This window comes from Crinia signifera, chromosome 1 (assembly GCF_055691185.1).
Source record: "Crinia signifera chromosome 1, ASM5569118v1, whole genome shotgun sequence".
NCBI classification, from domain to species: domain Eukaryota; kingdom Metazoa; phylum Chordata; class Amphibia; order Anura; family Myobatrachidae; genus Crinia; species Crinia signifera.
The window spans coordinates 372784188-372812173 of record NC_139217.1 but is presented as its reverse complement, the minus strand read 5'-3'; the positions used below and the strand labels follow the sequence as shown (position 1 = coordinate 372812173).

Sequence of the window (27986 nt, the reverse complement as noted above, 5' to 3'; positions counted from 1 at the left end):
TACAGACCGCACTGCTGGTGAGGCAGTGTGGTCAGCGCTAACTGAGTATGCTCAGACCCCTGGCACCTGGCAAAGCAGAGTGCAGGGACAGGCTCCTTTCGGAGACCCTGTCCCTGCCTCTGTATGGAGATGCATTTGTCCACAAGGATCACATATTGCAATACAATACGGGGTGGTAAATGCTGCCCAGATCGCATTGCATATGCAATCCAATAATAAATGGGCCCCTAACACTGGAACATGGACAAAAAAACATAATTCGGACAAATTATTTAAAAAGTGATGAGTAGCGCTCTGCTGTTGAGAAGTCACCTCTGATGGCGGTTCTTCTTGTCAATATATGTAAATTTATCGCAATTTTAGCTCATATCTGTGCCGCAGCACGCCATCCAAGTCGCACTGATCGCAAATTTTTGTTCCAACCAGACAACTAATTTGATGCTTGATTGGTCTGATGCATGGTCAGCTTTAGACATTCGGATCATCCGCGTGAACATCAGTCATTGGCTCGTAGGGGAAATTTATGCTGCTGAACCCAGTAAAGCGGTGTCCAAGGATGCAGCATGACCAGACAATGAGGCAGAGTCCCCATATTTTCTGGAATGTTGCCTCATCACCACTTGCAAACGCCAGCATCATGCCAAATCATGCTTCTGCATTTTAATCACAGCCCCAGATATGCACAAGTGTTAGTTGCCTAGCCAAAAGCTACATGTATGGAAAATTAGTACTCACTGGCATCACCACAACAACCAATGTCGAGGACCAGTTATCTGTATTGGCATCCCCACTACAAGTTTGCACCGGTGCTGAAGCTGAAATAATAAATGAAATAAGATGCCATGCACATGTATGCAGAACATACATAAACTAAAAAGCTAAAAATTCCAGTTTGTACATATTACAATCACAGCAGAATGTAAAGGACACTAACTTACTGGTGTTTGTAATGACAGTAAGGGATAAACGCACGGATGAGTTTGTAACAAGGTAGGATGTCACTTCTGGTCCAGACATTAAGATTGTTGAAGGGAAGAAACCTGAAAATAGATACAGCATGATACATTTCTGAGGACCGAAGAAAGAAAACTCAGGATGAAGACATGTAGCAGATTTAGAGAACTCTGCACTTACCGTGCATTTGTGGGCATTGTATATGGGACATACGCCTCACACTCCCTCCATGCCCCGGTCACTTAAACACCACTCACCTACTGATGTCTGTGCCTTTGTCACGGCCACAGCCACAACCAAGGCCACTGCTATGACTGCAAGGCCCTGGGCCCCATGGCGAGCAGGCATTCTCGCCGCCCTTCTTCCTAGCACCACGCAAGTTGCTAGGACGCCATATCAGTAACAGCTTTGCGTTCCACAGTAACCAAGAGAGGGGCGGGGCCATCATGACGCGACATGGCTGACGTCTCCCCGCCTCTAGCTGAGCTGGGCATAGGTCGGAGCCGAGGTGGGCGGATTTGAATGGCATAATAAGTATCTAGTTATCTAGGTCTCGGGCGGATCTGCTGTGCATGCTGAATAGATGATAGCAATTGAATCCAAGAGGGCGAATAGGGGGTTAGATTTATTAAGCCTGGAGAAGTGAAAATGTGGCTGGTACGTTATCACCGTCCAATCCGCCCCTAACTGGCAGTTTTCAAACCCAGTCGGTGACTTGACAGGTAGGAGCTGATAGGCTGGTAACAAAGTACCAGCCATGTTATCACTTCACCAAGCTGCCCTAATTTCCATTTACAGGGTGATATTGTCCAATAACCAGTGGCGTAACCATATTTTGCTCCCCCCTGCCAAAAAGTTTGTGCCCCCCCCCCTCCAGGCTCCTCTCCAGCATGTTTCCCCAGCGTGTGACGTGATGACGTCACACGCTTAACAGAGAAGCTGAAGCAGGAGAGAGGAAGAGAGACCAGCATACACTGCTGCTTCCCTTGGCTCCAACGCATCCAAGGCCACCCTAGCACGCCCATCTGCCCACCCATCCTGTACACAGTAGCTAATAGCCAGCTCTGTCTGTGTACAGTCAATTGAATCAGTGGGGGAATTTGACATCTCTGCCATGGCCCCACCCGCGCTGTGGCTGACTCACCTAGTGCTCAGTCAGTGGGCAGTGGCAGGCAGCAGCATGTCAGTGCGTCGAGCGGGTGCTGGCGCCCACACAGACCCTGCTGCTGCTTGCTCCCCCAAGCGGCTGCTGGGGCTGCCTTACAGTAGTTACGCCACTGCCAATAACTGACCAATATCATTCAGAAAGTGGCTTCTGAACGATATTCAGGATATCGTCTAGTGTGCACACTTATTGTGGATAACGACGCACTGTCTCACGCCTCGATAGCGAACATGCAATATAGCCAAGCGACCAGTATGTTTAGCGGGTCCCACTGATGTCACTGAATGATATTCAATATTGGCTGGCCAATATTGTATTTATACAATATTGGCCAGCCATGGCCGCTATGGTTTACTATTGTCTGTGGCCCCCCGACGGCTCGTGTGTATAGGGTTTTAGTTCCCTGCAAGTTGCCTCAAGCTATATTTTTTGCAGGGTGTGGATAAGCTCACAATGTCTAGGTAGGGTATTCTGTCAGTGTTGACACCTGAGCACATGGACCCCCAATTAGTGTAGCAGGTACCTCGCCTCTTTGCTTGCCATGCTTCGGGCCAGGTACCTCTCTCCGCTGCTGCAGCACTCGGCACACTTTACCATTCACAAATGGAGAATACTGTGAACAACTCTTTATGTCGATCATTATCATGTTGACTAAAGTACATGTTGAACTTTTGGTGTCCACCTAGATATTGTATGTGTGCCATCCAAATATTATTTAGGTAATAATATTCAGACATATGCAGGCCCAATAATCACGGCAGCTTTCTCTGGTACAAAAATTGAGCACACGCACACCAGATTGTAGGAAAAAACAGCAGTGGTATTCAGTCTTTAATAGGGGTTCCCAGGTAACTGTAAACCCACCCTGCATTTGCCTAGGAGCCTCATGACCGGGGAGGGGAGGTGGGAGTGTTACTTTTTACCTGGCCCTGGTCTGATGAAGGGGCCCGGGTTCTGCTCTCCTCTCCCGTGTTGCAGGGAGCACAGCTGCTCTTCCTAGCCCAGTACACGCTGCTCGGTGCTGTGTGCTGAGCTGGGGAGGGAGGCGGCCCTTTCTCTTCCTGCTCGGTGACCATACCCCCTTCATTTTGCCAGGGCCCGACAGACCTATCGACACCCCTGCTTATGGTATATCATGTCACATGTGTAAACAGTTTTATTGGGCTTGCACAGATACTACCATGTAGTATGCACTCAGTGGCTACTTTATTAAGCACACTTGTTTGTTAATGCAAATTTCTAATATGCAAATCATGACAGAAACTCAATGCAGATAAGAATGCAGACATAGTGAAGAGGTTCAGTTATTGTTTGTTATAAACACTCAGGGGTAATTTTAGTAAAGCTTCTAAAAATTAAAAGAGGTGATGTTGCCTGTAGCAGTCAGATTCTGTCATTTTCTAGGAAGCAATAGAGAAATCAAAGACAGAATCTGTTTGGTTGCTATGGACAACATCACCTCTTTTCATTTGTAGTATATTTACCCCAGAAAAGGGGAAGAAATGCGATGGATGTAAGGGTCTTTAACTGTGGAATAGTTGTTGGTACCAGATGAGTGAGATACACACCCATACACACTATGCAGTCCCCACCTCTCCTGATATCGTGGCAGTGGGGACCTGGCAGGGTGCCAGCACCGACAAGTGCATACATACGATATTAAGTGTACACAATAGACGAGAAAGTAAAAGACATCGCTCAGAAGCAGTAGCGCACGCAGGGGGGGTTTCTGAGTACCCAGAGACCCCCCCAGGAGTCTAAGGACCCTAGGCTGAAAGCTGAGGGTCCCCTCTTTCCATGGGTACAAGAATTTTAAAAATCGGCCCTTGGGAACCGGAGATATCTGACTTCAGAGCAGTGGTCCCCATCCAAGCCTGTTAATTGCTTTTCCCAGTCAGATATTTCAGGTTCTTTCTGACTTTCAGTTTTTCTGAGGGTATATTCCAAAAGCTGGGACTCTCCCCCTTTGAAGGACACTAGTAGCTTGTCTCTACTATTCCCAAAACCAGAGATATCAGCCTTCCAGCAGCTGGTTACTGCGCCAGCTCCACACACCTGGTATGTAGTTTTATATACTCGTTGGCAGATTGCTCTGCCTCCTGAACTCTCATCCCCTAGTCCCCAATACTTTGGTAGGTGAGATTCTCTAGTTTTTAATTACATTAAAATCTAAGAAATCTATTTCTGGGAACTGGAGATATCTGCAGTCAAGCAAGCTGTCCTCCCACCAGAAAATTATGAATAATAAGCCCACTCCACTATACACCCCTCCTCTGCATATTAAACATCCTCTACCACCCTGGAAGTTATGTATCAGGGCCCCTTCATTCAGCCCAATGCCCCCTTCTCCCACCATCTGTGCAGTAAAGGGGTAATTAGTGGAAATTACTGATCCAGGCACTACATGCTGAGCGGTTGATATAACACCCCCTACCACCCGCGGGACATCAAAGCTTCCCCCACCCCTACCGCTGGAGGATCGGTAGGGGCCCCAATACATTGCTATGCCCAGGGGGTCTACACTGCTGTTACAGATGTAGATATATATATATATATATGTGTGTATAATATTATTATTATTATTATTATTATTAATATACATTTGGTCTGTCTATAATACTTTAACTGACCTGGTTATACTGGGTCACCATCTCTGAGTCATATAAATGTCCATCTCCGTGCTTTGCTCCGCCCCTCTGGAAACCCCCTTCTGAAAATCCTGCGTTTGCCACTGAGAAGGGCCCTCCTGAGCAATACCTTTTACTTCGTGTCTAGTGTGTATGGGACTTGAGTATCATATACGGCCTACACACATGCCGATATTAAGGCATTTTCTAAGCGATTTTGCTTAGTTTGGCAAAGTCGCTTAGCAAATGCCCTCACATCGGTGTATGTGTGGGGGCTATATCGGCAGCAGTGCGCGTCTTTATCGCTGGCTGAGATTGATGGACAGTGTCCATCAATCTCGGCATCAGCAGGGTTCTCCCACCGGAGAACACTGGCGCTGTCTGCTCGCTTAGCACACAGAGCTGACAGCTCGCTCTGTGTGTGGGCTGTCAGCTCTGTGTGCTATGCAATAGCGGCGCAGCACAGCCCGACCTAGCATAGCTAGGTAGCCCTGCACACATCGCTATGTGTGTAGGGCCCATGAGACTTTCATGTGCAACAGTTTAAATTTGTTACATAAATTCAAATAAAAAATGATGTGTAAAAAAAAAATTAGATATCCTATATAAGGTAAGCATTGCAGGTCTTCATGATGAATAAAAATTATTGCTTGCCAATTTCTACACCTATATTGACAACTTCACTTGGCGCTCAAAGAAAAACATTTACAGAGAATGAGAGAAGCAACTAAAAACATTTCAGAACATGTTAGTTCTATGGGTAGTTATGCCTTGGTAACGAGAGTGGTTAAGGTGCGTACGCTCTGGCCGATATATTGGCAGTTCCTTTGAACACCCTATATATCGATGTAACAATGGTCAGTGTGTACCATCATGTATATATCAGTGGATGGCATGATTCACAGGCAGGGGGGACAATTAAGGAGACTGTGATAACCGTTTTTAAAAATGCAGCAGAAAGGAGACAGGACCCGTGTTTAAATTTGACGTGAGGCAGGCGGCTCTTACCCGCTCGCTAGGCAGTGAATATACGCTGCTTAGCAATCGAGTCTGAATCAGGCCCTATATTCAAGAATGTTCTTTTGGAAATTTATGTTTGGAGACCAATCCTTTGCAAAGGAAAAATGGCACATGAGAACATCTCATTATCTGATAAGAAAATTCAAACTTTTTTAAAATACCTATAATAAATTAATTCATTTTAAATTGTGGAATATTATTGGATAATGTAGAATAAAATATGTGTGTGCATAATATATATATATGTGTGTGTGTGTTTCTTCATACCGGCCGTTTTACTAATTAATCAATTAACACAAAAAATGGTACTTATTTCCTAGCACGGCACCCATCGCATAGATTGTATGCCTTAAGGTGCCCACACATGCACCGTTCCCGGCGTGCGTTGTGGGCTTAACTAGCACACATAGCATCGCATCGTATGCCTTGTGCATGCGATGTGCATGCGATGCTATGCTAGAAAAAGCTAGTACAAAAAGTATGTGCAGCACATACTTTTTGTACTGTGCGATGAGGTGCCGCGGGAGCGCGCACCCCATCGCATAGCATCGCACCGCCGGGATCGGTGCGTGTGTGGGCACCATTACTTAAGGCATACAATCAAAACGATTTTTTAATTGTATGGATCTCATCTTATGCATCTCATGGATCTTATGCATCCATAAGATGCATAAGATCCTTTCTCCCGCTAGTCGGAAACTTAGAATTTCAACAAGGAACTGCGGCACTACCCTTTACTACTTGACGTTCACACGGTATACTGAGTATTCGTGATCTCTTAAATTCAAACACACCACTTTCATTCGACGAGGCTAAGGAAAAATTCAACATTAACTCCGCCCATAGATTTTTCTATGCCCAAGCTGTCCACTACTGTATATACAGAAAATACTGCCTAAATTACAATCCTGTGGACTCGCTTATACGTATAGGCTCCTACTCTACATCTCTAATCTATTCATGAATCCGGGTCGAGATTGATCCCGAGACTGACTTACCACAAATTGATAAATGGGCTTCCCAAATTGCTTCCATCTCATCTGAGCAGATAGTTGAAACCTTTTGCTCGTCTTTGAAACTTATCCCGGAAAGCTCCTACCAGGAGATGACATATAAGATGTTCCACAGGGCATATCTATCCCCCAAAAGAAGACATTTAATGGGCATATCTGACACTGCGGGCTGTGCCAAGTGTCTCGCCACAGAGGCTGATATAATACACTGTTTTTGGGAATGCCCTCATATTCGTCAATTTTGGTCCGAGATACACATATATGGCACCACAGTCCTGGGCATCACATTCAGCTGCACAGCTCCATGGGCAATCTTTGGCTACCTAGCAGATCAATCAGGCATACCTAAAGATGATAAAAAATTAATAATGATCCTATCGGCCGTTGGCCGCAAGGCAATCCTACAGCAATGGATTTATGATGTCAAACCCACATTACCCATGGCCACCTCCCGTTTACTCTTCTTGTTCACAATGGACTGGCTTGAGACCTCCCAGCATAAAGAAACCTTGACACCTGCTCTATTTCGATGCTGGAATAAATTTATCCAGACCCTACCCCCTGCAACTAAACTTGCTCTTAAGCAATGTTTCCAATCTACGACCTGGTACTCCTATCAGCTCCTTGGCAATAATGACCCAATCCCCATATAAGACCACCTTTTTCCTCCCCCCCCCCCTCTTCCCTCTTCGTCCTCCCTCCCTACTCCTCTTCTTACTCGAGCCTCTCCCATGGACGGACTGCCCTATGGATGGATCGGCGGCCTTAGGGACCGGGCGGGCACCAAAGGTTTGTTTTGTTAATGTAGTATATAGTATTTTGTCCTCTGTTTTGGACAAAATTTAGTTTTGTTATACACGCACCTTTCTAGACGTGTCACAGATTACTGCATTTTATTGATATTAGGACCTTCGTACTATATATGTGTATAGTAATTTGTCACAACCCGCATAATCTATCTCGTGCAGGACAGACTCCTACTCTAGATACGTGTGTATTACTCTCGTGATTAGAATCGTTATATAAAGTTAGAAAAAGGTTTTTGAAGCTTCTCATTGCCCCAGACTATTACAAGGTATAGGTGTGCAATTTATTGTTCAAATACTCTTATACAATGTATATACGTATATTTTCAATGTATACTATCCCATCATTTAAGCTTCAATAAAATACATTTGGAAAAAAAAGATGCATAAGATCCATGAGATCCATAAGATGCTATAAGATAAAAATCGTGAGCCCCCAATAACCATTGTTAACGCCACCAGCACTATCAACGCCAACCCGAAGCGTGGTGAGCGGCGACGGTACGCGTCCTCCGACCTTTTCATACCCCCACTATCCACGTCGGCGTGGAGTTGATTTTATATAGTGTGGCGAGCGCAGCGAGCCACCGAGCCCGAAGCGTGGCGAGCGCAAGCAGACTACTTCACATGTATTCCGCGTCCCCTCGCCACACTATATGAAATCAACTCCACGCCAACGTGGATAGTGGGGGTATGAAAAGGTCGGTCCGAGGACGTGTACTGCCGCCCCTCGCGGGCTCGCTGCGCTTGCCACGCTTCGGGTTGGCGTCAATAGTAGGGTGGCGTTAACAATGGGGGGGCCATTTCACCCATGGGGGGGTAGCAATTAAAATTGGGGTTTTGGGGGCTTTTTACATTGGAATAAATGTTAAATTGGGTCTCAGGGACCATTGCACATTGATTCCAATGTAAAAATCTCATCGATTGTATCATCGCATGCATCTTATGCCGCACAAACACATAAGATGCATGCAGTGCTTGAGATATCAGCCCGACACATACAATCTAGATCGTGGGTGCCGTGCTAGGAAATAAGTACCCAAAAAATTGTCAGAAAAAGTAGATATCTCTGGACTAAAATGAAACACAGATAAATCGAGGGCGATGTACCTTTATTCTACCATTACCACTCCTTCCTGGAGCTCATCCTTTCCATTGTTCTGGACTTATCAGGGAGGAGCTTAGGGGATGGAATCATATGACCCTCTCGTGCCTTGGTAAAGCTGTCCTTATTAATGATTTTTCCCTATCTAATCTATATGCTCCATTCTCACTACAGAAGACATCCAACTAATGAATAAGTTATTTTGGTCATTTCTCTGTCAGGGTGGCAGGCAGTGGCGGATTCAGGGGGGGGCACCCGGGCACGTGCCCCCCCTGTCATTAACTTTGTAGCTGAGGACCATGGCTTTCCAACGAGCCCAGCCCCGTGTCTCTAGCCTCCCGGGAACCGGAGATATCGCCTGGCAAAGCTGTAACGTTTTTTCCCCCATAGGATAATATGGGACCCGTCAATTCCGACCCCCCACCTGGTTCCGGCGGCTGCTAGTTCCCCCCCTGGCATCGCAGAAGCTTGTGGTTGATCTCATTCCATTCCAAATCGCTGGGCCTTCAATTTGATACCAGGCTGGTCCATATCGGTCAATCGGTTTCAGAGATATTGCATGTAAACCAATTTTTTTATTTTTTGAAATGTAATTTCATGGCTGTTCATGTTCTTTGAGGGCAGATTACTCTGGAACCAAACGTTCCAGTTTCACTGGACCAAAATCATTCAAAGCCCACTCAAAAGTTCTTCAATATGATATTTGTCTCATGTAAATGGGCCAGTTGGTTCCGAAGATATAGCCGGTTAAATTAGATAACTGGTTAAACTGGGGAAGGGGTGGTTTTCTCTCCCCCTCACACCAGAAAATGCAGGGACTAGGCTGGCCAACCTGGGAATGCATTTTCTGCTGTGAAAGGGGTATTATTTCAAATAGCTGGGACCTGCAGTGCTCTGAATACAGCCAGGCTCTGCCACTGTCAGTGGCTATCACTTCAGCCTGGCGGCAGCTGTCCCCGTTTACCGCGAGCATGTATTCCCCCTTGGCAATGAGCATGTAATCCCACATGGCAACAAGCATGGAACCTCTGGCAATGAGCATGTAGATAAGCAGAACTTATGTAGCATAGTTTTTAATAGGCATTATGGTGTTTGGCATAATACATAATGGACATAATAGCGTGTAACTTAACGTGTAATGGACATTATGGTGTAAATGTTTAATGCGTGCCTTTGGCGCACAATGTCCCTGTTTATGAAGCGTATTGTGAATTTTGGCTTAATCTGTGTGGCATTATGTGAATTCTGGCTCAATCCGAGGGGCATTATGTGAATTTTGTCTCAATCCATTTGGCATTATGTGAATTTTGGCTCAATCCGTGTGGCATTATGTAATTTCTGGCTCAATCCGTGTGGCATTATGTGAATTCTGGCTCAATCCATGTGGCATTATGTGAATTTTGTCTCAATCCATGTGGCATGATGTGAATTTTGGCTCAATCCGTGTGGCATTATGTGAATTTTGTCTCAATCCATTTGGCATTATGTGAATGTTGTCTCAATCCATTTGGCATTATGTGAATTTTGTCTCAATCCGTGTGGCATTATGTGAATTTTGGCTCATTCCATTTGGCATCATGTGTAAGGGGCAAGTATAATAAGGTGTAGTATTTTGTTGCATAATGTATAGAAGTTGTATATGGTGCTGTACACTACACTGAAGGACACGCCCACTGTTGAGTGGCCACACCCCCTTTTCTGGAGCGCGCCTTCGGCGCACGCACAATTACATCCTTCACATTTGTCGCCATGGTGGGCCTGCGTACTTTAAAGGCCAGAGCCTATTTTTAGTCCCATTCCCACCCTCTCTCTGCCGCTCTCTTAGCATGTACACTGGCACCACTAACACTACCCCTCCCCCACCTAAACCCTCTTTTATCATGGTGCCCCCCCTGTCATTTTATCCTGGATCCGCCCCTGGTGGCAGGCATGTATTAGACTAAAGGCCCATACACACACTGGGCAATTTTGAGCTGAAAGCTGCACAGTTTGATCGTCAGCAGCAGTGGGCGGTAAGCGCTGATGGCACTGCTTTCACTCTAGAAGATTTAAGCAGAAATAGATTTGCCTGCACAGTCTATTTCTGCTTTCGATCACGATGCCACAGGACTGCCCATCGAGTCCAAATTGAATCGAAAGTGACCCTGAATCGCACAGAGCCTGATTCTGGTTCACTTGCAAAAGCAAATTTTCTCTCTAATGGACAAAACCATGTATACTGCAAGTAGGGCAGATGTAATGTGTGCAGAGAGAGTTAGATGTGGGTGTTATATTGTTTCTGTGCAGGGCAAATACTGGCTGCTTATTGTTACACTGCAATTTAGATATCAGTTTGCACAGAGCCCACCCAAATCTAAGAGAGAATTTGCTTTTGCAAGTGAACCAGATTCAGGCCCCGTGTGTACGGGGCATATGCCTAAAGCTGCCAATACATGGTGCGATGAACTCCATGCATTTAGTACTAGCTTGCATAGCATCTAGTACAAGAAAGCATACAATGTTCTACAGCACTGTGCTTTTTGTACTAGATACAACGCAATCTAGTACTAAAATCAGGGGCTGCACAGACTTTATGTGCTGTGCGATGGGATGTGCACTAGAGCGCACATGTCATCGCGGGTGCCGGACGGCTCCCCGACAGTCGGGATTCCGACAGTCATTCCTCCGACGTTGGAATCCCGACTGCTCCCTCGTGGGGGTCCTCGACCCCCATTGAGGGAGAATAAAATAGGTGGCAAGCGCAGCTTGTCACCGTGCCCGCAAGGGGCTTCATTGCGCTCCCCACGCTGTGCAGTCGGTATTCCGACATCTGAGTAATGACTGTCGGAATCCCGACTGTCGGGGAAATATACCACACCGCCATCGCACTGCCCTGTCGCATCATGTATGGGCACTTTACACATTTGTGCTCCTTGATTTTACTTCAATAAAATAAAGAAATAAGCCATTGCTGCATCAGGGGACAGGTCACTTAAGGGTACTTGTTTAGTTTCACGGCGGCAGCATCTCAGTCGCAGCAGCGTCTGTGTTCCCTTGCGGGGCTTGCTTCGCTCGCCCACGATACGGGCTCGAAATACCACAGGAATTGTCTGGTAGTATTACAGGATATAAATCTGTGTGGATAATTTGTGTATGAATAACGCAATGACTGCATAGGAAAGGAGTGAATTAAACATCCAAGGCTGTGTGTACACAATAGAGCATGTGACTCGGAGCCAATAGGAAAACAGGGGAGGGCAGAGTTAGCTGGGATAATAGGAACAGGGAAGGAGGAGTCTTCCTCTTATCCCTGTGGAATTTCACTGGAATGGTTCTGGTGAGTGATGCTCCATGTTTTCATTGTTAGGCACCCCTGACCCTGTACTAGAATTGAGGCCTAGAATTTTATATTACCTGTCGTAGTTTCCAACAATTTCAACGTTGTATATCTTACACATATTACAGCTGCATACAAGGGATAACTCTTTATAGTGCATTATTGCATAAAAGTACTGTTAGGAGTTATGTAAGGTATTCGTAACATTGGGTAGGGCCTATCAGTATCCTAGGCAGGGGTGCAAGGGTTGGAGCAAGGCAGGGCTTGTGGGGCAATCACAGGATTTATACACTGATTACATGGTTGCAGGAGTTGTACACATGGGTTAATGTTACACCGATGGCAATTGCAGGGGCACAGTTTTGCATCCCCATGCCTGATCTGTACTCACCGGGGGGGCTGTGCCCGATCAATGGCGCCCGCCTGTCTGCAATGCTGGTGCTGGCCGCCGCACACTTCGCTGCGGACGCCGGTCTGTACACGGGAGGCCCGGACACATTGCTGCATCCCCCGCATTGCCGCGCTGCGGGCAGGGGTCTCAATCCCCAACAGCGCCGAGCGGTGCCGCGCTGACCGACACTTCAGCGGGGCCTACGCCGCACCGCTCAGCGTCACTCCATGCCTCCCTTCTCCGGACGCGTCGCTCTGTGGCACTCCGCTGGAGTGTGGGGAGAGTGTCAGCGCCGCCGTCGCACACGGTAGTCCGCGTTTGGCGGCGGGTAGGAGGAGGGCGTCTGGCGCACGGAGCAGCGGCATGGGGAGGGAGTCACCAAACAGCAACCAAGGTGCACTGGGCTGGAGTCCAGTGCATGAGGGAGCTGAGTCGGCTCGGTCACCGCGACCCCAGGAATCAATGTGGTGGCTCGGTCACCGCGACCCCAGGAATCAATGTGGTCAAGGGTCGACGGTGGCCGAGCGCACATTACATAGGAAGGGGGAGAGAATGCCTGCAAAGGCAAATAGCTTGCAGTACCAGGGTAGACCAGAAGGAGCAGACTCACCACATAGTCACAGGGAAATGAGAACTATAAGAGCAGTAGAGGGGAAACGCAGGGTATAGAGTCAGGGGAGCACTCCAGGTCCTCGATCAGGTCTGGTAATGACTACGGAGCAACCTCCCCGGCTCCCGCATATAACCCCTACATGCTGGCTACTTTCCTTAAATTCCGTTGGCACCACCAATGGAGAGATCATGTATGGTTACAGGCACGGGGAGAATAGAGGTAGAACCCCTGCCACAGGGAGGAGATCAGCAGGGGCCCCCGTGCGGGGAGTGAAGTTAAAGAGCCATGCCCCTGATAACAGCCATCCAAGAGAGGGTAGGGCCGCAAGGCATTAGTAAGGGTGGCCATGCTCCAAGGGCAAAGCTCGCATTGCAGAATAAAAAGACCATGCAGTACATTAGCTATTACAGGGGCGGAGTTTTACATCCCATGTTCAGATAAATGGGGCGTAGCAGCTCCAGAAGGCGAATGGATATTTACCATTGCCAAATTATTCACCATAAATCTCCCTCATTTTCAACTAACCCGCATTACACTGGTACATTATGTCGCTAAACAACTGCTTTGGGTCTTATCTACATTTGGTTATAAGGCACTTTAAAAAATTCCTCTCAGATGTAGCAGTACAAACCCCCGCTACTATTAGGTGCCACGTTCACAATCTCTCCTTATATAGAACTAGACACGGCCTTCGGAGAGTGCAGGACACCCCGCCTCAGGGGAACACTTTGCGACATTATATTACCAACTATAATCTTCATTAAGCTAGCTGTTAAAAGTAGCCTAGGATGTCCCAGGATAACAATACAATTGCAAGGGTGACACCACTGGTGGGAACCCAGAGGCCACTGATGTTATATGGCAATTTGTGGCGCATAGATGCAGCCGGGGGGCTCCAAGGTTAATAGCACACCGCCAAGACGGGCGCACTTATAATTATATACTGGTACAATTATAAAAAGACAAGCTCTCCAATAAATGAGTGGACAAGGTATTGCAGTTATACAAGGGCCCTACTGGTAACAGTGTTGCTAATCACTGCACCACCCTACCGTACATTGGTCACGCTGCACCTAACAGCAAACTGCCTTCTACAATTGTCACATTTGCGCTTATATTTATTGATTTACAGTTTCCTATATAGCGCAGCAGATTCTGTCGCGCTTTATAATCAGAGACAGGGGAAAAACAAACGGGGTAACAGACAGACTAACTGGGAGGTAGGAGGCCCCTGCTGCAAGCTTACAATCTAGAGATATGCTGGCATATGGCCCACTAACCGCAATCTCTTGCTATAACTGACACTTGGCCCTTAGTAATTTATGTCTCAATAACATCCGCAATCCCTAGGTATACAGTTCTTAACAAAAGGTGTTTTGGCTTAGGGATCACCGTTCTCCAGGCATTGGCCCAAAAAGTGGGGCCTTATAACGGCATGATAAATAGAGGACATAATATGACGGTAGAGGTACAGAGCACCGCATAATGAGTAATTAAGACCACTAGCTTTTAATGGTCCGAGTAGCGGCATTCTAGGACAGAAGAGCGCCATCTGCTTCACAGATCTACAATTATTAACAGCAACAGCAAAGTTATGGCAGGTTCGGCTAAAAAGAAGCAAAAGTAATGTACAGGGACAGAGCTAGGTTCCCGCACAGATATTCACTATGACTTCCCGACTATGTCGGAGGCAGCACAATAACTAAAGTTACAACCGCTAGCATTACGCAATAACCAATAGTCCCAATTATAATATTCCACACTCATACTTGGGCATTCATTGGGTGCCAACAACGAAATGAGCGTTGGTGGACATATGCGTCCAGATGGAAGGAAATATAGATTTTAAGATCCAGGGCAGTGCGCAATTGCAAGAATACATACATTGGGATGATAGCATCCAACCTATTATTCGCTAGCCATGGTGGAAGGGGCTGGCGTATATGGCCATATGTCGCAATACCATATTAACATTTTGATCCCACCCCCCAGAACCCTACCTTACCCTTCACTGTTCGCACTATATATTTGTATATAACATAACTCCAGCATTAGGGAAGTGTGAGGGCAGTAGAACAGGGACCAGTCCCATGTCTCCACAGGTAACAACTTGCTCGAAAAACGTGGAAGGAATTGGAAATCGAATACAAATCGAACAAAGAGTTTGATGAGGTGTGGACAGCCGAGTCACAGCAAGCAGGTGACGGTCCTTCCAGTGGTAAGACAATGTTTTTTGGTTTTCTTCTTTTTCAGAGCATGCTGGCTCTCACTCCAGCCACTCTTGATAAGAAGGGGCCGGGAGTAAATAGCATGGCCAGAACTCCCAAGTGCAAAGCCAGCCAGGTATGCCAGTATGGGGGCGAGCAAGCAAGGACACAGCAATTAGGGCAGGAGGGCGGCTTAACAAGGGGCAGTCCAATACGCAACACAACAGATCCGCAAGGCTTGAAAGAGAGCCGCGGGCACAACAGCCAATTACTGCTATCTCTCATAGCCCAGGGCAACCTTCACAACGGTTACAGCAGCCTTCAGGGGCGCAGTATTGTAATCCCTCTTACTTAACTACAGTAAGGGGAGAAAGTGGGGCATAAAGGGGACATGCTGACCTTCAGAGGGCTAAGGCGTAATAGCGCAGCAGGGAAGCTGCGGGCCCTGACCTGTTAGGTGGTCAGTTGGCCATGGGCACAGCATGGAAGCTGGGGGCCCACGACCTTGACTGGTCTGATGCATATTAGCGCAGCAGGGAAGCTGCGGGCCCTGACCTGTAAGCGGTCAGATGGCCATTGGGCACAGCATGGAGCTGTAGGCCCATTACCTTGAGTGTTCAGGTGCACATTAGCACAGCAGGGTAGTTGCGGGCCCTGACCCAGAAGTGGGGTACCCATTCAGCTGGATGTTGCACTGACGCCTGGAGGGGTTAGGTCACTCCTCAAGGGAATTCTGCACACACTCTCACAGAAAAGGGGCAGCTACAACCGCGGCAAGGGCAAAATTTAGGGCCTTAGGACGATGGCGTACCGCTAGTTACAATAAGTACATCTGCCCGCATCATCTACTGCCATGAGGGCAGTGCGCCAGCCAGATCGCGCTAGCGCCTGGGTGGATGTTTGTATGTCATTTGTGCCCATCCTACTCGGGGATTAACTACGCTCTGTTGTTGGGCAGAGCGTCCGGAGTTTTCACGCTTTTTTACCTGAACTGACAGACTGAATTCTATAGTCAATAGTCCCTCAGCAGGTCCAGACGTTTTTGTCCTCCGGCCGAGTAATCCCCTTTCCCCAGAACCCTTCCCCCTTTGTGTCAAAAATGGGCGTTCTATTGGTACTTTACCAAATTATATGCAACCAAAATTGGGCATCAGAAATTTTATTTTCTTTGGCAGATCCTCCTAAAATAAGCTAACATATCATAGCCTTACAAACCAGTGCACAATTCTTGTAGCCACCCATAAGGGGTCGGGAAGTAGTATCGGGGTTGGAGGGCAGGTCACACCTTAGTCCAAAGGCTAGCTGTAAGCCCTGACCGCAAGTGGTCTGTTGGCCACTAGCGCAGGATGGTAACCACGGGCCCTGACCTTCAAGTGGTCAGTAGGCCACGGGCACAGCATGGAAGCTGGGGGGCCCACGACCTTGAGTGGTCTGATTCATATTAGCACAGCAGGGAAGCTGCGGGCCCTGACCTGTAAGTGGTCAGTTGGCCATTGGGCACAGCATGGAAGCTGTGGGCCCATGACCTTGAGCGGTCTGATGCATATAAGCGCAGCACAGAAGCTGCGGGCCCTGACCTGAAAGTGGACAGTTGGCCATTGGGCGCAGCATGGAAGCTGTGGGCCCATGACCTTGGGGGGTCTAATGCATATTAGCGCAGCAGGGAAGCTGCAGGCCCCGACCTGGAAGGGGTCAGCTGGCCAAGGGCACAGCAGGTAAGCTGCGGCCCCTGACCTCGAGTGCTCTGATGCACACTAGCGCAGCAGGGAGATGCGGGCCCTGACCTGGAGAGGTCCAATGGCCATTAGCACGGCATAGGAACTGCGGGCCTCGACCTTTAGTAGTCTGATGGCCATTAGCGCATCATGACTTGCCCGCATCATATTTTGGACTTGCATCATGCCTCAGTTTGGCCTAGAAAGGTTAGGGGTAGGTCAAGGCAGCACGGTGGGCATGGCTGCCCAAGGTGCAGGCGACACACATGGGCAAATGAAGTTTCATTGCCACCATGGGTTTCTCCCTGTTAGAATCCCCTATGTAAACAAGGGGAGGCTCAGATTTGTGGAGGATCTATTTCTAGGAGCGGCCTTTTGGTGCTCTAGTCTGGTGGCGGGGCGGGGGTGGCCTGGGACCAGGACCCCCGCTTTGGCGGGAAAGAACGGCAGATTAATTGATTTAGGTCTTCAGTAAGCGATGTTTATACATCACATCGGTTGTTTTCGGTGCGCTCACCTTCATTGACTATAGGCCTGCGCTAGATCACCCGCTCGGGGGACAGCGAGACCACCCGCTCGGGTTGGCAGTCAATGGAGTAGGTGGAGCCATACCGCTTGTGTAGGTAATACGTTATTACATACGTCAGTCGTGGGGTGGAGCTTAGATCACTAGCCGTTCTTTCTGGGCCACCATTTAATTAAGAAATTCTAATACAAACAATTAGCTTAAAATGTTTTAAATAAATTCAGCTAACAATTTCTGCCAGATCCAAGTCTCCGAGTCGTTATTTTAGGTTTATATAAGTAAGTGTTGAAATATGAAAATGTATACATGCACAAGGTCACACATCAGATGCTAGGATGTTTAGAATAACGCAATGACTGCATAGGAAAGGAGTGAATTAAACATCCAAGGCTGTGTGTACACAATAGAGCATGTGACTCGGAGCCAATAGGAAAACAGGGGAGGGCAGAGTTAGCTGGGATAATAGGAACAGGGAAGGAGGAGTCTTCCTCTTATCCCTGTGGAATTTCCCACCCTACCCGCCCTATCTCAATGTGGTAAGGGGGGGCTAAAGGGGGGGGGGGCTGTAAACGCGTTGGCTGAAAGGCGGGAAAGAACGGCAGATTAATTGATTTAGGTCTTCAGTAAGCGATGTTTATACATCACATCGGTTGTTTTCGGTGCGCTCACCTTCATTGACTATAGGCCTGCGCTAGATCACCCGCTCGGGGGACAGCGAGACCACCCGCTCGGGTTGGCAGTCAATGGAGTAGGTGGATCCATACCGCTTGTGTAGGTAATACGTTATTACATACGTCAGTCGTGGGGTGGAGCTTAGATCACTAGCCGTTCTTTCTGGGCCACCATTTAATTAAGAAATTCTAATACAAACAATTAGCTTAAAATGTTTTAAATAAATTCAGCTAACAATTTCTGCCAGATCCAAGTCTCCGAGTCGTTATTTCAGGTTTATATAAGTAAGTGTTGAAATATGAAAATGTATACATGCACAAGGTCACACATCAGATGCTAGGATGTTTATGCTCTGTAGTCATCAGAGTGGCTGAAATCCAGGGCAAGGTACTATTGTATGGAGTATGATACCCCTTTCAGTCAGAAAAGTCTAAAAATCCCGGCAAATACACAGCATTTCAAATGCAGCCTGACGCCCCCTTCACACAGAAGAACAAATGACCGGGTTAAAAATTTCTACCCATAATTTGCTGAATAACACAGGTATTTCTTCTGTGTGAAAGGGTCAACCCAGGTCGTACATCTGGTGTCCTCGACCCTGGTCGATTCCAGGGTCGGAGACACGGGATTTACGACACGGGTGTGCCCTTTCACACAGAAAAAGGACCCGTGTTATTCACGAAATTACCGGGTAGAACTGCTTCAACCGGTAATTTCGTTTTCTGTCTGAAAGGGGTATGAGTTAGCAAATGGTCTAACAGAGGGAAAACATTATAAACAAGTTAACATACTGTTTGTGCCCTGTTTATAATTTTTAGTTACTTTTAATGTAATTTTTAACCTTTAGATCTCCCCAATATTTACTTATTACACAGATATACACATGGGCATAGATTAAATATATTGGGGAAAATTTACTAAGATGGGAATTCTACTTCACATGGGATGTTGCTATGGGCAACAATCAGATTCTGTCTATTATCTTCTAGAAGATGCTAAATAAATAAGTCGATTCTGATTGGTTTCCCATAGCAACATCCCATGTGAAGTAGAATACACATCTCAGTAAATATCTCCCATTGTGTTAAAAAAAAATAATAATAATTGTGTAAACAAATAATGATTTTTCATTGATTCCTGGAAGAAAAAAATAAACCAGTTTTGTACAACAATATGTTTAATATATTAACAACTCACCGCAAGATTGTTTCTCTCAGCAACACTCAGCTTAAGGCTTTATTCAAACCACGGGATACACTGATTAATATTTAGTGGACTGTGTGTGCAGAGGAGCACTAACAAGTATCATGTTTAATGTATGATGCCAACCAGGCTGTGAAAGCATCTGATGCAGGGCGCTGCAGACAGGAATGTCATTGTAGGCTCTCTCTAACCTGAGATATGTCTGAGGTAGTTTCTGCAACTAATAAGATGCTTTGCTTCACTGCACTTAAATGATTGCATTACCTCCCAAAGGCTGAGTAAATGTTTGGCTAATGGGAATAGCCAAATCTACTACGAATTTCCTGGGAGGTGATCTAAAATTCAAGTGGTTTAGACCAAAGCAGGTAGGATTTCACACATCCCTCCTAGGAACAAGCAGAAACTACAGGAAAAGTGCATGAGTTGCCCATAGCAGCAGATTCTTACTGTTGTTTTAGATGTTTTAGTAAATCTATTTGACAATTCAAAGGACATCAAGATTCTTACTATCTGCAGTCTTTTCTCTGCAGTCCAGTGCAGGACTAATTATTAATTAACACTCAACATATGGATCCTTATCCTGGAGTATCATTGTCGTTTTTCTGTAAAAGTGACCGTTTTTATTCTCTCTGCCTTCCTGATTTAATGACTGCCCCACGATCTGTAACCAACCAGTTCCTAAAGGAGCAAAGGAATCTAACTGAGGTGAGTCTCATCTTTTCTCTACTCCTGCTAAATGTTTTTACATGTGGAATTGTTAGTAAAAGCTCAGAATTTAAAATCAATCTAAAACTGACCATTAGTAAATGTACCCTTGAGCCTCTGCTCGGTTTATCTACTTAGCAAATAGTGTTTGTGGCAGTTCTCTTTTTCCTAAGTTCCTCTTAAGGCCCCTATACACTAGTCCTTAGGACAAGTCAGACCAAATTGCCCTTGAACCACCCCGACAGCAGGGCCGAATTAAGGGCTTTATGGGCCTGGAGCTGAAAATGTTCAAAGGCCTGTTGTGAGAAGTGGAGGCCAATGCTATGTAGAACCCATACATTCTAGGCAGAGGTGTAACTAGAACCATGGGTGCTGATTTATGTTTTTGCTGGTGGGTGCTCAAGCCAAAAATATAGGGCAGTGTCTTCATGGGGAAGGGGCGTGGACACCAAATAATCCCATTACATATATTGGATTTATTTAGTGAGACACCCCCTATCAATGATTACTGTTAATGTGGAAGACTTGCGGACAGCTGCGGCTACCGGCCATGCGGGCAGGTGCCCCGCCGCCGGGCTGCACACTGGCAGGCACAGCACAGTGACTTCTATGGGTCACACTCAGGATAATTTGCGGTGCGCACAGCTGCCTCACCCCTGGGTGGGGTTTGGGTGGCCCGTGGGTGCTGAACAATTTCGGTGGGTGCTCAGGCCCCGGAGCACCCAAAGAATCTGCGCCTATGACTAGAAAACAGTGTGGTGATCCCCAACAGTGCGCACAGCAGCCTAAATAGTTGTGTAAGGAGGGTATTCCTTTATCCCCTCATAGAATTTGGTGCAAAAAAAGTTATCTACATAACTTTGATCAGGCGCTGATAAGTTCAAATATGTGAAGTCTCCCCATCGTTTTGGGTTGGTGATACCATGCAGGAAGAAATGCAAATATAGTGAAGTACAATTACGTACCGAAGGATTGCCGAAGGATGAAAATGGGGGTGTGGCCTGACGATGCAGCATTACGTGAGGTCACCCCCTTTTTCACAGACCATGCCTCCTTTTCTGGCATGCGTATCCCGTTTTAAAGATAACATATGTTGGGAGGTATGCGTATCTAATACTTCAGCCCTTATGTCCTGTCCTGGCAGCCCTATGTCCTGTACACTGAATATTATAGAAGGGACAAAATGACAATAATATTATAGAAGGGACAAAATGAGCGATAATGTACATTATATCAACCAGTACATTAATTCTGCATAGCTCACAGACCTGCCGGATATGTCATGTGACTGATATCATACCTCCCAACTTTATGAATACTAGAATAGGGACACTCGTGTGGCAAAGCCGCGCAAGCGCCCGGAAAAGGAGGCGTGGTGTATGTGAATGAGGGTGTGGCTTATGCAAATTAGACCACAGCTCCATTTTCGGTCGCGAAATGTGCACAGCGTCTATACTGTCAGATTGGGGGGGGGGGGATAGGGACGACGGACTCCCAACTGCCTCCCCCACAGCGGGACACTGCCGGCCGTGGGAGGGACACGAGAATGTCCCCAAAAATCGGGACGTTCCCGCGTTTAGCGGGACAGTTGGGAGGTATGTGATATTATGGGCAACACACAACAGAACACAATACATCAGGTTCTCTCATTTTCTTATTTATTTATTTACCTGGCTTGATATCAGCGAATGATGAAACAATAATAGGCTCTGAAACAGAAAATACAAGAAATACATTAAAGTAATGTTGTTGTTCCGTATCTGCAAAATACTGTACAGCCGTGGGTGTAACAGCCTGGTGCTGGTTACGCTTGTGGGGGGACCCCACGCCATTTTTTTTCCATTTATTTATTTATTTTTTTACACTGAAGCCTGCAAATACGACAGGAAAATTAATTGTATTTTCCAGCCGTATTTGGCCGGCCATTCGCGGCCGTTTTACTCCAATTAGCGGCCGTATTTTCAGGAACCACCATTCTTTTGAATGTTGATTTCTGTCATATTCTATCGATGGTGTATTCATTCGTATTTGTAAATACAAATACGAATGTCCCATCAATACGAATAGTCATATTTTTGGGGATAGTAAATGCCAAAAATACGAATACGCCCAAAAAAATCGTATTTTCCTAACAAAATATGATTTTTTTTCCTACGAATTCATCTTAGTAAATTTCCCCCATTATGTTGATTCCATAACACTTAACACATTTTGATAGAACTTTAAAACAAACTGCCCTCTATACTTCTCTATATCCTCTGGGGTACCCAGTTGCTCTCACTGTCTAGGTTAGTGGTTCCCAAACTGTGAGCTGTGGAACCCTGGGGACTGGTGGTGCCCTGGATTGGTGGTTCATGACCAATTAAATATTTTTATGGTCACTGTTATAGGCAAATTATGGACTAACAGATGTGCAGCCTGTCCATTACTACATAACAGACTGTAATGATGAGATATAAACATGATTTTAATATGGTGCCCAGACATGGTGAGATGTGTGACAAGTGCTATTTGAGCTTTGCTACTTTAGATTTGAACTACACTACAATAGTATGTAGTACAATAACATGTGATAATTGCCACCATGTGTGGGTACCATTAACTTAACATATTTTTCTGACTTTCTCAATGAGATACTTTTGGCCTAGGGGTGTCATGAAAAAAATTCTGGTACTTGTTTCCTAGAACGGCGCCGTCGTGGGTGATGGCATACCTTAAGTTAAGGTAACTTAAGGTCTGAGATTGACGCGACCAACCCGATATTTGGCTAGTTTTATCCGTTTTTTTCCATCAACGAAAAAATCGCGTGGATCGCATCCATCACATGGCATTATAATGGCATGCGATGCGACCGACGCGATTTTACATAGGGAACAATGTTAAATGGGCCAATGGCCCCGATTTTTTATTGTATAGGCACCCTAATGGGTATTTTGTATGTGAAATGGCCCCCCATTGTTAACGCCACCCCAGTATTGACACTATAGCGGTACGCGTCCTCCGACCTTTTCAACCCCCACTATCCACGTCGGCGTGGAGTTGATTTTATAAAGTGTGGCGAGCACAGCGAGCCCGAAGTGTCACGCGTCGGGTTGGCATCAATAATGGGGTGGCGTTAACAATGGGGGGCAATGAAAATTGGGGTCTGGGGTGCATTTTACATTGGTCCCAATGTAACATCAGGTCTCAGGGACCATTTTACATTGCTTCCAATGAAAAAATCGCGGCGATCGCATTGCATGCGATTTGGTTGCATGCGATGTGATCGACACGATTTTTTAGGTCCCGATGCATGCAATTAAAATCGCTGGCGCAGTGCTAGGAAACAAGTACCAAAATTCTTCTAATATTTTCCCTTTCACACCTATTTTATTTATTTATAGCACTGATACATAGATCATTGATATGTCCTGACCCATTGTGTTATGCATTGCAGTTATCTTAGTTCATTAACTGGTATAATTAGATTACAGCTTCAGCTGGTGAGTGGAGGGTAGGGGGGGGGGGGTTGTGGACATGATAGGTGCGAGGATTCACTGTTTGCTCGTGAGTGTCGGGGGTAGCTTTTTCTTGTGTGTGTGGAATTTGTATAGTTATTAAGGGTTGCTGAGATGCACACACACTGAGCGGCTTTCCCCCTGCCCAGCGCTGGGGAGAGGACGGCTTTACATAGCGCAGAGCTATGCAAAGCCATCCTCAAAGATGCTCCTCTGCAGGTAATACCAGCAGATTAGCGGCTTTCCCGGCGATGATTTGTAAGCAAAACAAAAAGCACACAACTGGGCTAAAACATGTTGCACTGCAGGTGGGGCAGATGTAACATGTACAGAGATTCATGTGGGTTAGTTTTTCTGTGCAGGGTAAATACTGGCTGCTGTTGCATGCAGCCCACATATGTTAGATAACTTTATTATTACATGCAATATAGATTTAAATTTTATGCCACCCAACCCAAATTTTTATCTATCAGCACATTATATATTCCCCATCTGCAGTGCAACATGGTTTTACCCAGTTGGGTGCTTTTGTATGTGTGTGTCTTCACTTAAAAATGTGAATCAGGACCAAAATTCCACACCTGATTACATTGCGGTTAATAAAGTCCACTTTTTGATGTATTTTAGTCATTAAAGAGGATAGACCGCTCGCAGTTGAGCAGAATAACACAATTAAATGAAGAGAGGAGACAGTTTGCTCTGCTGATGAGGAAGAGGCTTGCCCCAAGAGATAGCAGTCTCTCGTCTGTGGAGGGAGATAAAGAATCCAGAAGAAGCTTTTCCACTGGAAACTTTTCAAATAGTTCTTCTACTAAATTCAGCACCCAGAACCTTGAGACGGCATCCAGTTACAGAACTGGACAAACAGGCTCATGGGTTTCTAGCAGCACAGAATGTTACAGCAACAGAGCTCATGTGAAAGTAAGTCATTCCACAGGATGTGTTTTTTTTTCAAAAAAAGGTAAATGCTGTGAGGAAAAAAGTCTCTCCGAGTGAAACTACATCTCTTACTCTCTCACACATGCACAAACACGGAGGCAATCACAAGGTAGCAGACTAGCTTTCAAAGCACTTGCTTCTAGTGGGCTTACTAGCGTGCGTGTGTGTGAGTATATATGTTACATACATATATAAACACACACACACACACACAACATATATTATTTTTACCATAAGGGATAATGATAAGTCTAGTATATACACATAATTTGAGGGTTGGGATGTCACTTGAGACACAGCTCATTTTAAAAGTTTTCTGTAATGTTATGCATAACGGTCAATGGAGGTGAATCACTTATGGAAATGGGGATCCCTTTATCCAGGTCACTTGCTCTGTTACAAAATGTAAATTATTGTATTATAACCGGGGACTATCTTTATTATTATTATTATTATTATTATTATTATTATTATTAAGTTAACCAAAAAATGTTGTTCCTGGTACCCTCTTCCACCATTTAATTTACCATCTAAAATCACCTTTACTAATTGGAAAGTAGAATTTACATTACTAGCAATAGCAGGGTTTCTTCGTACAAAATTAACTGCGACTGGCCAGGAAAGACTGGATTCTTAGCATATCATGCAAAGGGGAGAAAATAAACAGTAATAATGTCAGGTAAATTAAGAAGTGAGATGGAAAGAGAGGGAGAATGAACAATGGTTATGAGAACGAGACAATAAATGCATACCAACCAACTCTCCCATAATGTCCAATAGACCCACAAATCTCAGTATGGTCAACCAGACATCAAAAAGAGTGGACCAGCCCCATAGTTACTGCTTCCGTAGTGAACTTTCTGCTAAAATGGCACATACTGTAGCTGACAGGTACAAATATTTACATGTAGTTTTGTATCAAATTCAGAATAATGGACCTTATTCTGGTCCGTTCGCAGACAGCGTTCGTTTGCACAGGGACCGATGTTGGCGTATGTGCAGGCGCATTTCGGCGTATGTGCATACGCCGGGTGCGTGCAGCCACAGCAAACAGACTGTTCGCTTTGTGCACGCACACAAGGCTGCGGGCGGGGGGCGGATAGTTGAGCCTATGGGAACGCCCAGCGTTCCATGGGCGTTCCCAAGGTAATCGGGTCATGACGTCGGTGCCGGAGGCGAGCAGCTGATGCCACCGGATGTCAGCTGCCCACCTACTTTCTCCTGAAGAGTCACTTCGAAATGAGTGCACGTTCCACATCATTCGATGGTCGGCACACGCTGCAAGGGGGGTGCGGGCATACAACCATTCGCAGGGCGGGTTCTGGTTGACACGCAAGGGTGCGAATTCGCATACGAGCGAATCAACCAGAATAACCCCCAATGTCTCCTGACAACAGAGAAATTATGGACACACTTTATTAAAAGGGCTCCTATACATTAAACAAATCATATTTTTGTACATCAAGTGCAGTTAGATGCATTCGCTGCATGTTAGAAGTAGATGACATCTATAGAGCTTCATTTTTTCCACATTTTGTTGTTGCAGCCAACATGGAATAAATTCATTTTTCCCTCAGAATTCTACTCACAATACCACATAATGACAACGTGAAAAAGTTTTTGACAAATATATTAATGGTACACACAGACAGCGTTCACAGATATATAGATGGTACACACTAGCCGAAGGTGCATCAAAATATCGCCCATTCAATCGAACCAATATCGGCCATTGTGTATGCACCTTAAGATGGGAGCTGTATTGAAGATGGGGTGTTGCCCATAGCAACCAATCAGATTCCATCTATTATCTTCTAGAAGGTGCTAAATAAATAAGAAATAGAATCTAATTGGTTGCTATGGCCAACATCACATCTTCAATACAACTCCCATCTTAGTAAATGTACCCCTATGTACCCATATGCAGTCCAAATGTGACGTACCCCATAGAAGAGCAAACTAGAACAATATGTAAATACAAAATTTAAGTTTATATACTCACCAGTAATCACTATAATATCTTCAGAAGTATAGTTGGAGAAGGAAATGGGGGCCATGATAGACATTCTCAAATATATCATGGGTATAACAAGGTACAGGAGGGAAACATTCATTCAAAGGTAGAGAATTATTAGAACTGAAAGACACGCACTAAAACTGGAGGGAGATAGGTTCAAAGGAAACTCTAAACACAGTATAGCGGATATGTAGAATAGTTTCCTATTAGAAATAGTAGAGACTAGGGGGCCCATTTATCATGGATCACATATTCAATAATTTCTTTACCAAGATGATTCGGCCAGACCAACTGAGTTTAGCCGTTATACAACTAAAGTGCTGGGCCCTACATGAAAAGTGCCAGTTGGGTGCATTTTGCTAATTTCAGGTCGCCAGCACAGGGAAGTTGTGAGCTGAAATACCCGCAGCCGTTTGCGCCTAAACTGAGCAAATTTGAATTGCTCCTTCGGGTGCCATCTACTGGCTGCCGGCATGTAAAACAACTGAATTCCCCTATTTCTGTTTTAATACAGACATCAGTCGCCTTCCACTTCAAAACACAACATATAAATAAGCCTTAATACTGCAGAAAATCATGGCAATAGCTCACTACAGCAATATTACATTACAATGGCATAAATGTAAGGTAAAAAGACACAATCAGCCAGTAAAATGTGACTAATGATACAAATTGTGTATATTCTTTTTCTGTCCAGGAATCGCAGGATATGTTTGTGACACTGCTACCAACCGGTAGATTTCAGCCGACCCGAAAACTCCTGACAAGAAGTGACAGCTGTTTATCTGCCCTACGATCAGAAAATATCAGCAAGACCATTTCCTGTGCAGTGTACAAAGCAGAACGATGAAGACAATATATTATACTTCTATATGTCCCGTGTGTGTATATGTATTTGTTTACTAGGTACAGTAGGACCTCTCCTCTTCCCCTATAAATACTTTTGTCATGCATTAACCCCCCCCCCCCCCAACAAAAAAATATGTTTTTTTTTTAAATAAAAGGATGCACATAGGCAGCAAAAATGTTCAGGTATACTGTGGAAATTAAACTGTGACTTTGGTATTAAAAGACACCATTACACCACCAGTCGTAATGGTTGGAACAAAGTAAATGTACCTAAAGAGTCATGTTTACACCATTCTGACATCATTGGTTGCATCATAAACTGGGATGGTCAGATATTTTTCTGTACTTTAAGTGACTAGTTTTGGTGAGCCTGTAGCCTCAGTTTCCTGTTCATAGATGACAGTAGTGGGACCAATGCGATCTCTGTAAACTATAGAGACTGTTGTGCATGAAAATATCAGTAATATATCAATATATAATGAAATCACCCCCATCTCAAGCCAACAATCATTTCATGGTCAAACTCCCCTAGTTCACATTTCCTGTTTGGTTGAACAATAACGGAACCTCTTGAGCATGTCTGCAGACTGTTATAGATTGATTTTTTAAAGGTAAACCTAACAAAATAGCAACTGAGTGAGATTTT

At 45.4% G+C, this 27986-nt stretch overlaps 2 protein-coding genes across 3 annotated transcripts in view; one reads left to right on the top strand and one right to left on the bottom strand.

Annotated features, from left to right (window-relative positions):
- TCTN2 (tectonic family member 2) overlaps positions 1-1391 on the bottom strand; it is a 40525-nt gene extending 39134 nt beyond the window's left edge. Inside the window, exons 1-3 of the mRNA XM_083151294.1 lie at positions 1212-1391; positions 939-1040; positions 736-815 (exon numbers count right to left, since the gene is read on the bottom strand). Of these exons, the coding sequence (XP_083007420.1) occupies positions 736-815; positions 939-1040; positions 1212-1302 (273 nt within the window). The 5' untranslated portion in view covers positions 1303-1391. The remainder of the gene's footprint in view (positions 1-735; positions 816-938; positions 1041-1211) is intronic.
- LOC146010615 (uncharacterized) lies at positions 1221-27522 on the top strand. 2 transcript variants are annotated; one of them, XM_083151298.1, is made up of 4 exons: positions 1221-1462; positions 19864-20038; positions 24163-24456; positions 27189-27522. In XM_083151298.1, the coding sequence occupies exons 2-4, from the start codon at positions 19901-19903 to the stop codon at positions 27339-27341; spliced, it is 585 nt and encodes a 194-aa protein (XP_083007424.1). In that variant the 5' UTR covers positions 1221-1462; positions 19864-19900; the 3' UTR covers positions 27342-27522. The 2 variants fall into 2 exon arrangements, with proteins under 2 accessions (XP_083007424.1, XP_083007425.1); XM_083151299.1 differs by lacking the exon at positions 1221-1462 and having other exon boundaries at positions 19520-20038.
- Positions 27523-27986: the final 464 nt, after the last annotated feature.

Excerpts from the sequence above, each read along its gene's own strand:
- LOC146010615 (XM_083151298.1), top strand. The coding sequence starts at position 19,901 with ATGGATCCTTATCCTGGAGTATCATTGTCGTTTTTCTGTAAAAGTGAC. Across the intron at positions 20,039-24,162 it reads AGCAAAGGAATCTAACTGAG|TCATTAAAGAGGATAGACCG; the intron begins GTGAGTCTCATC and ends GATGTATTTTAG. Across the intron at positions 24,457-27,188 it reads GCAACAGAGCTCATGTGAAA|GAATCGCAGGATATGTTTGT; the intron begins GTAAGTCATTCC and ends TTTTCTGTCCAG.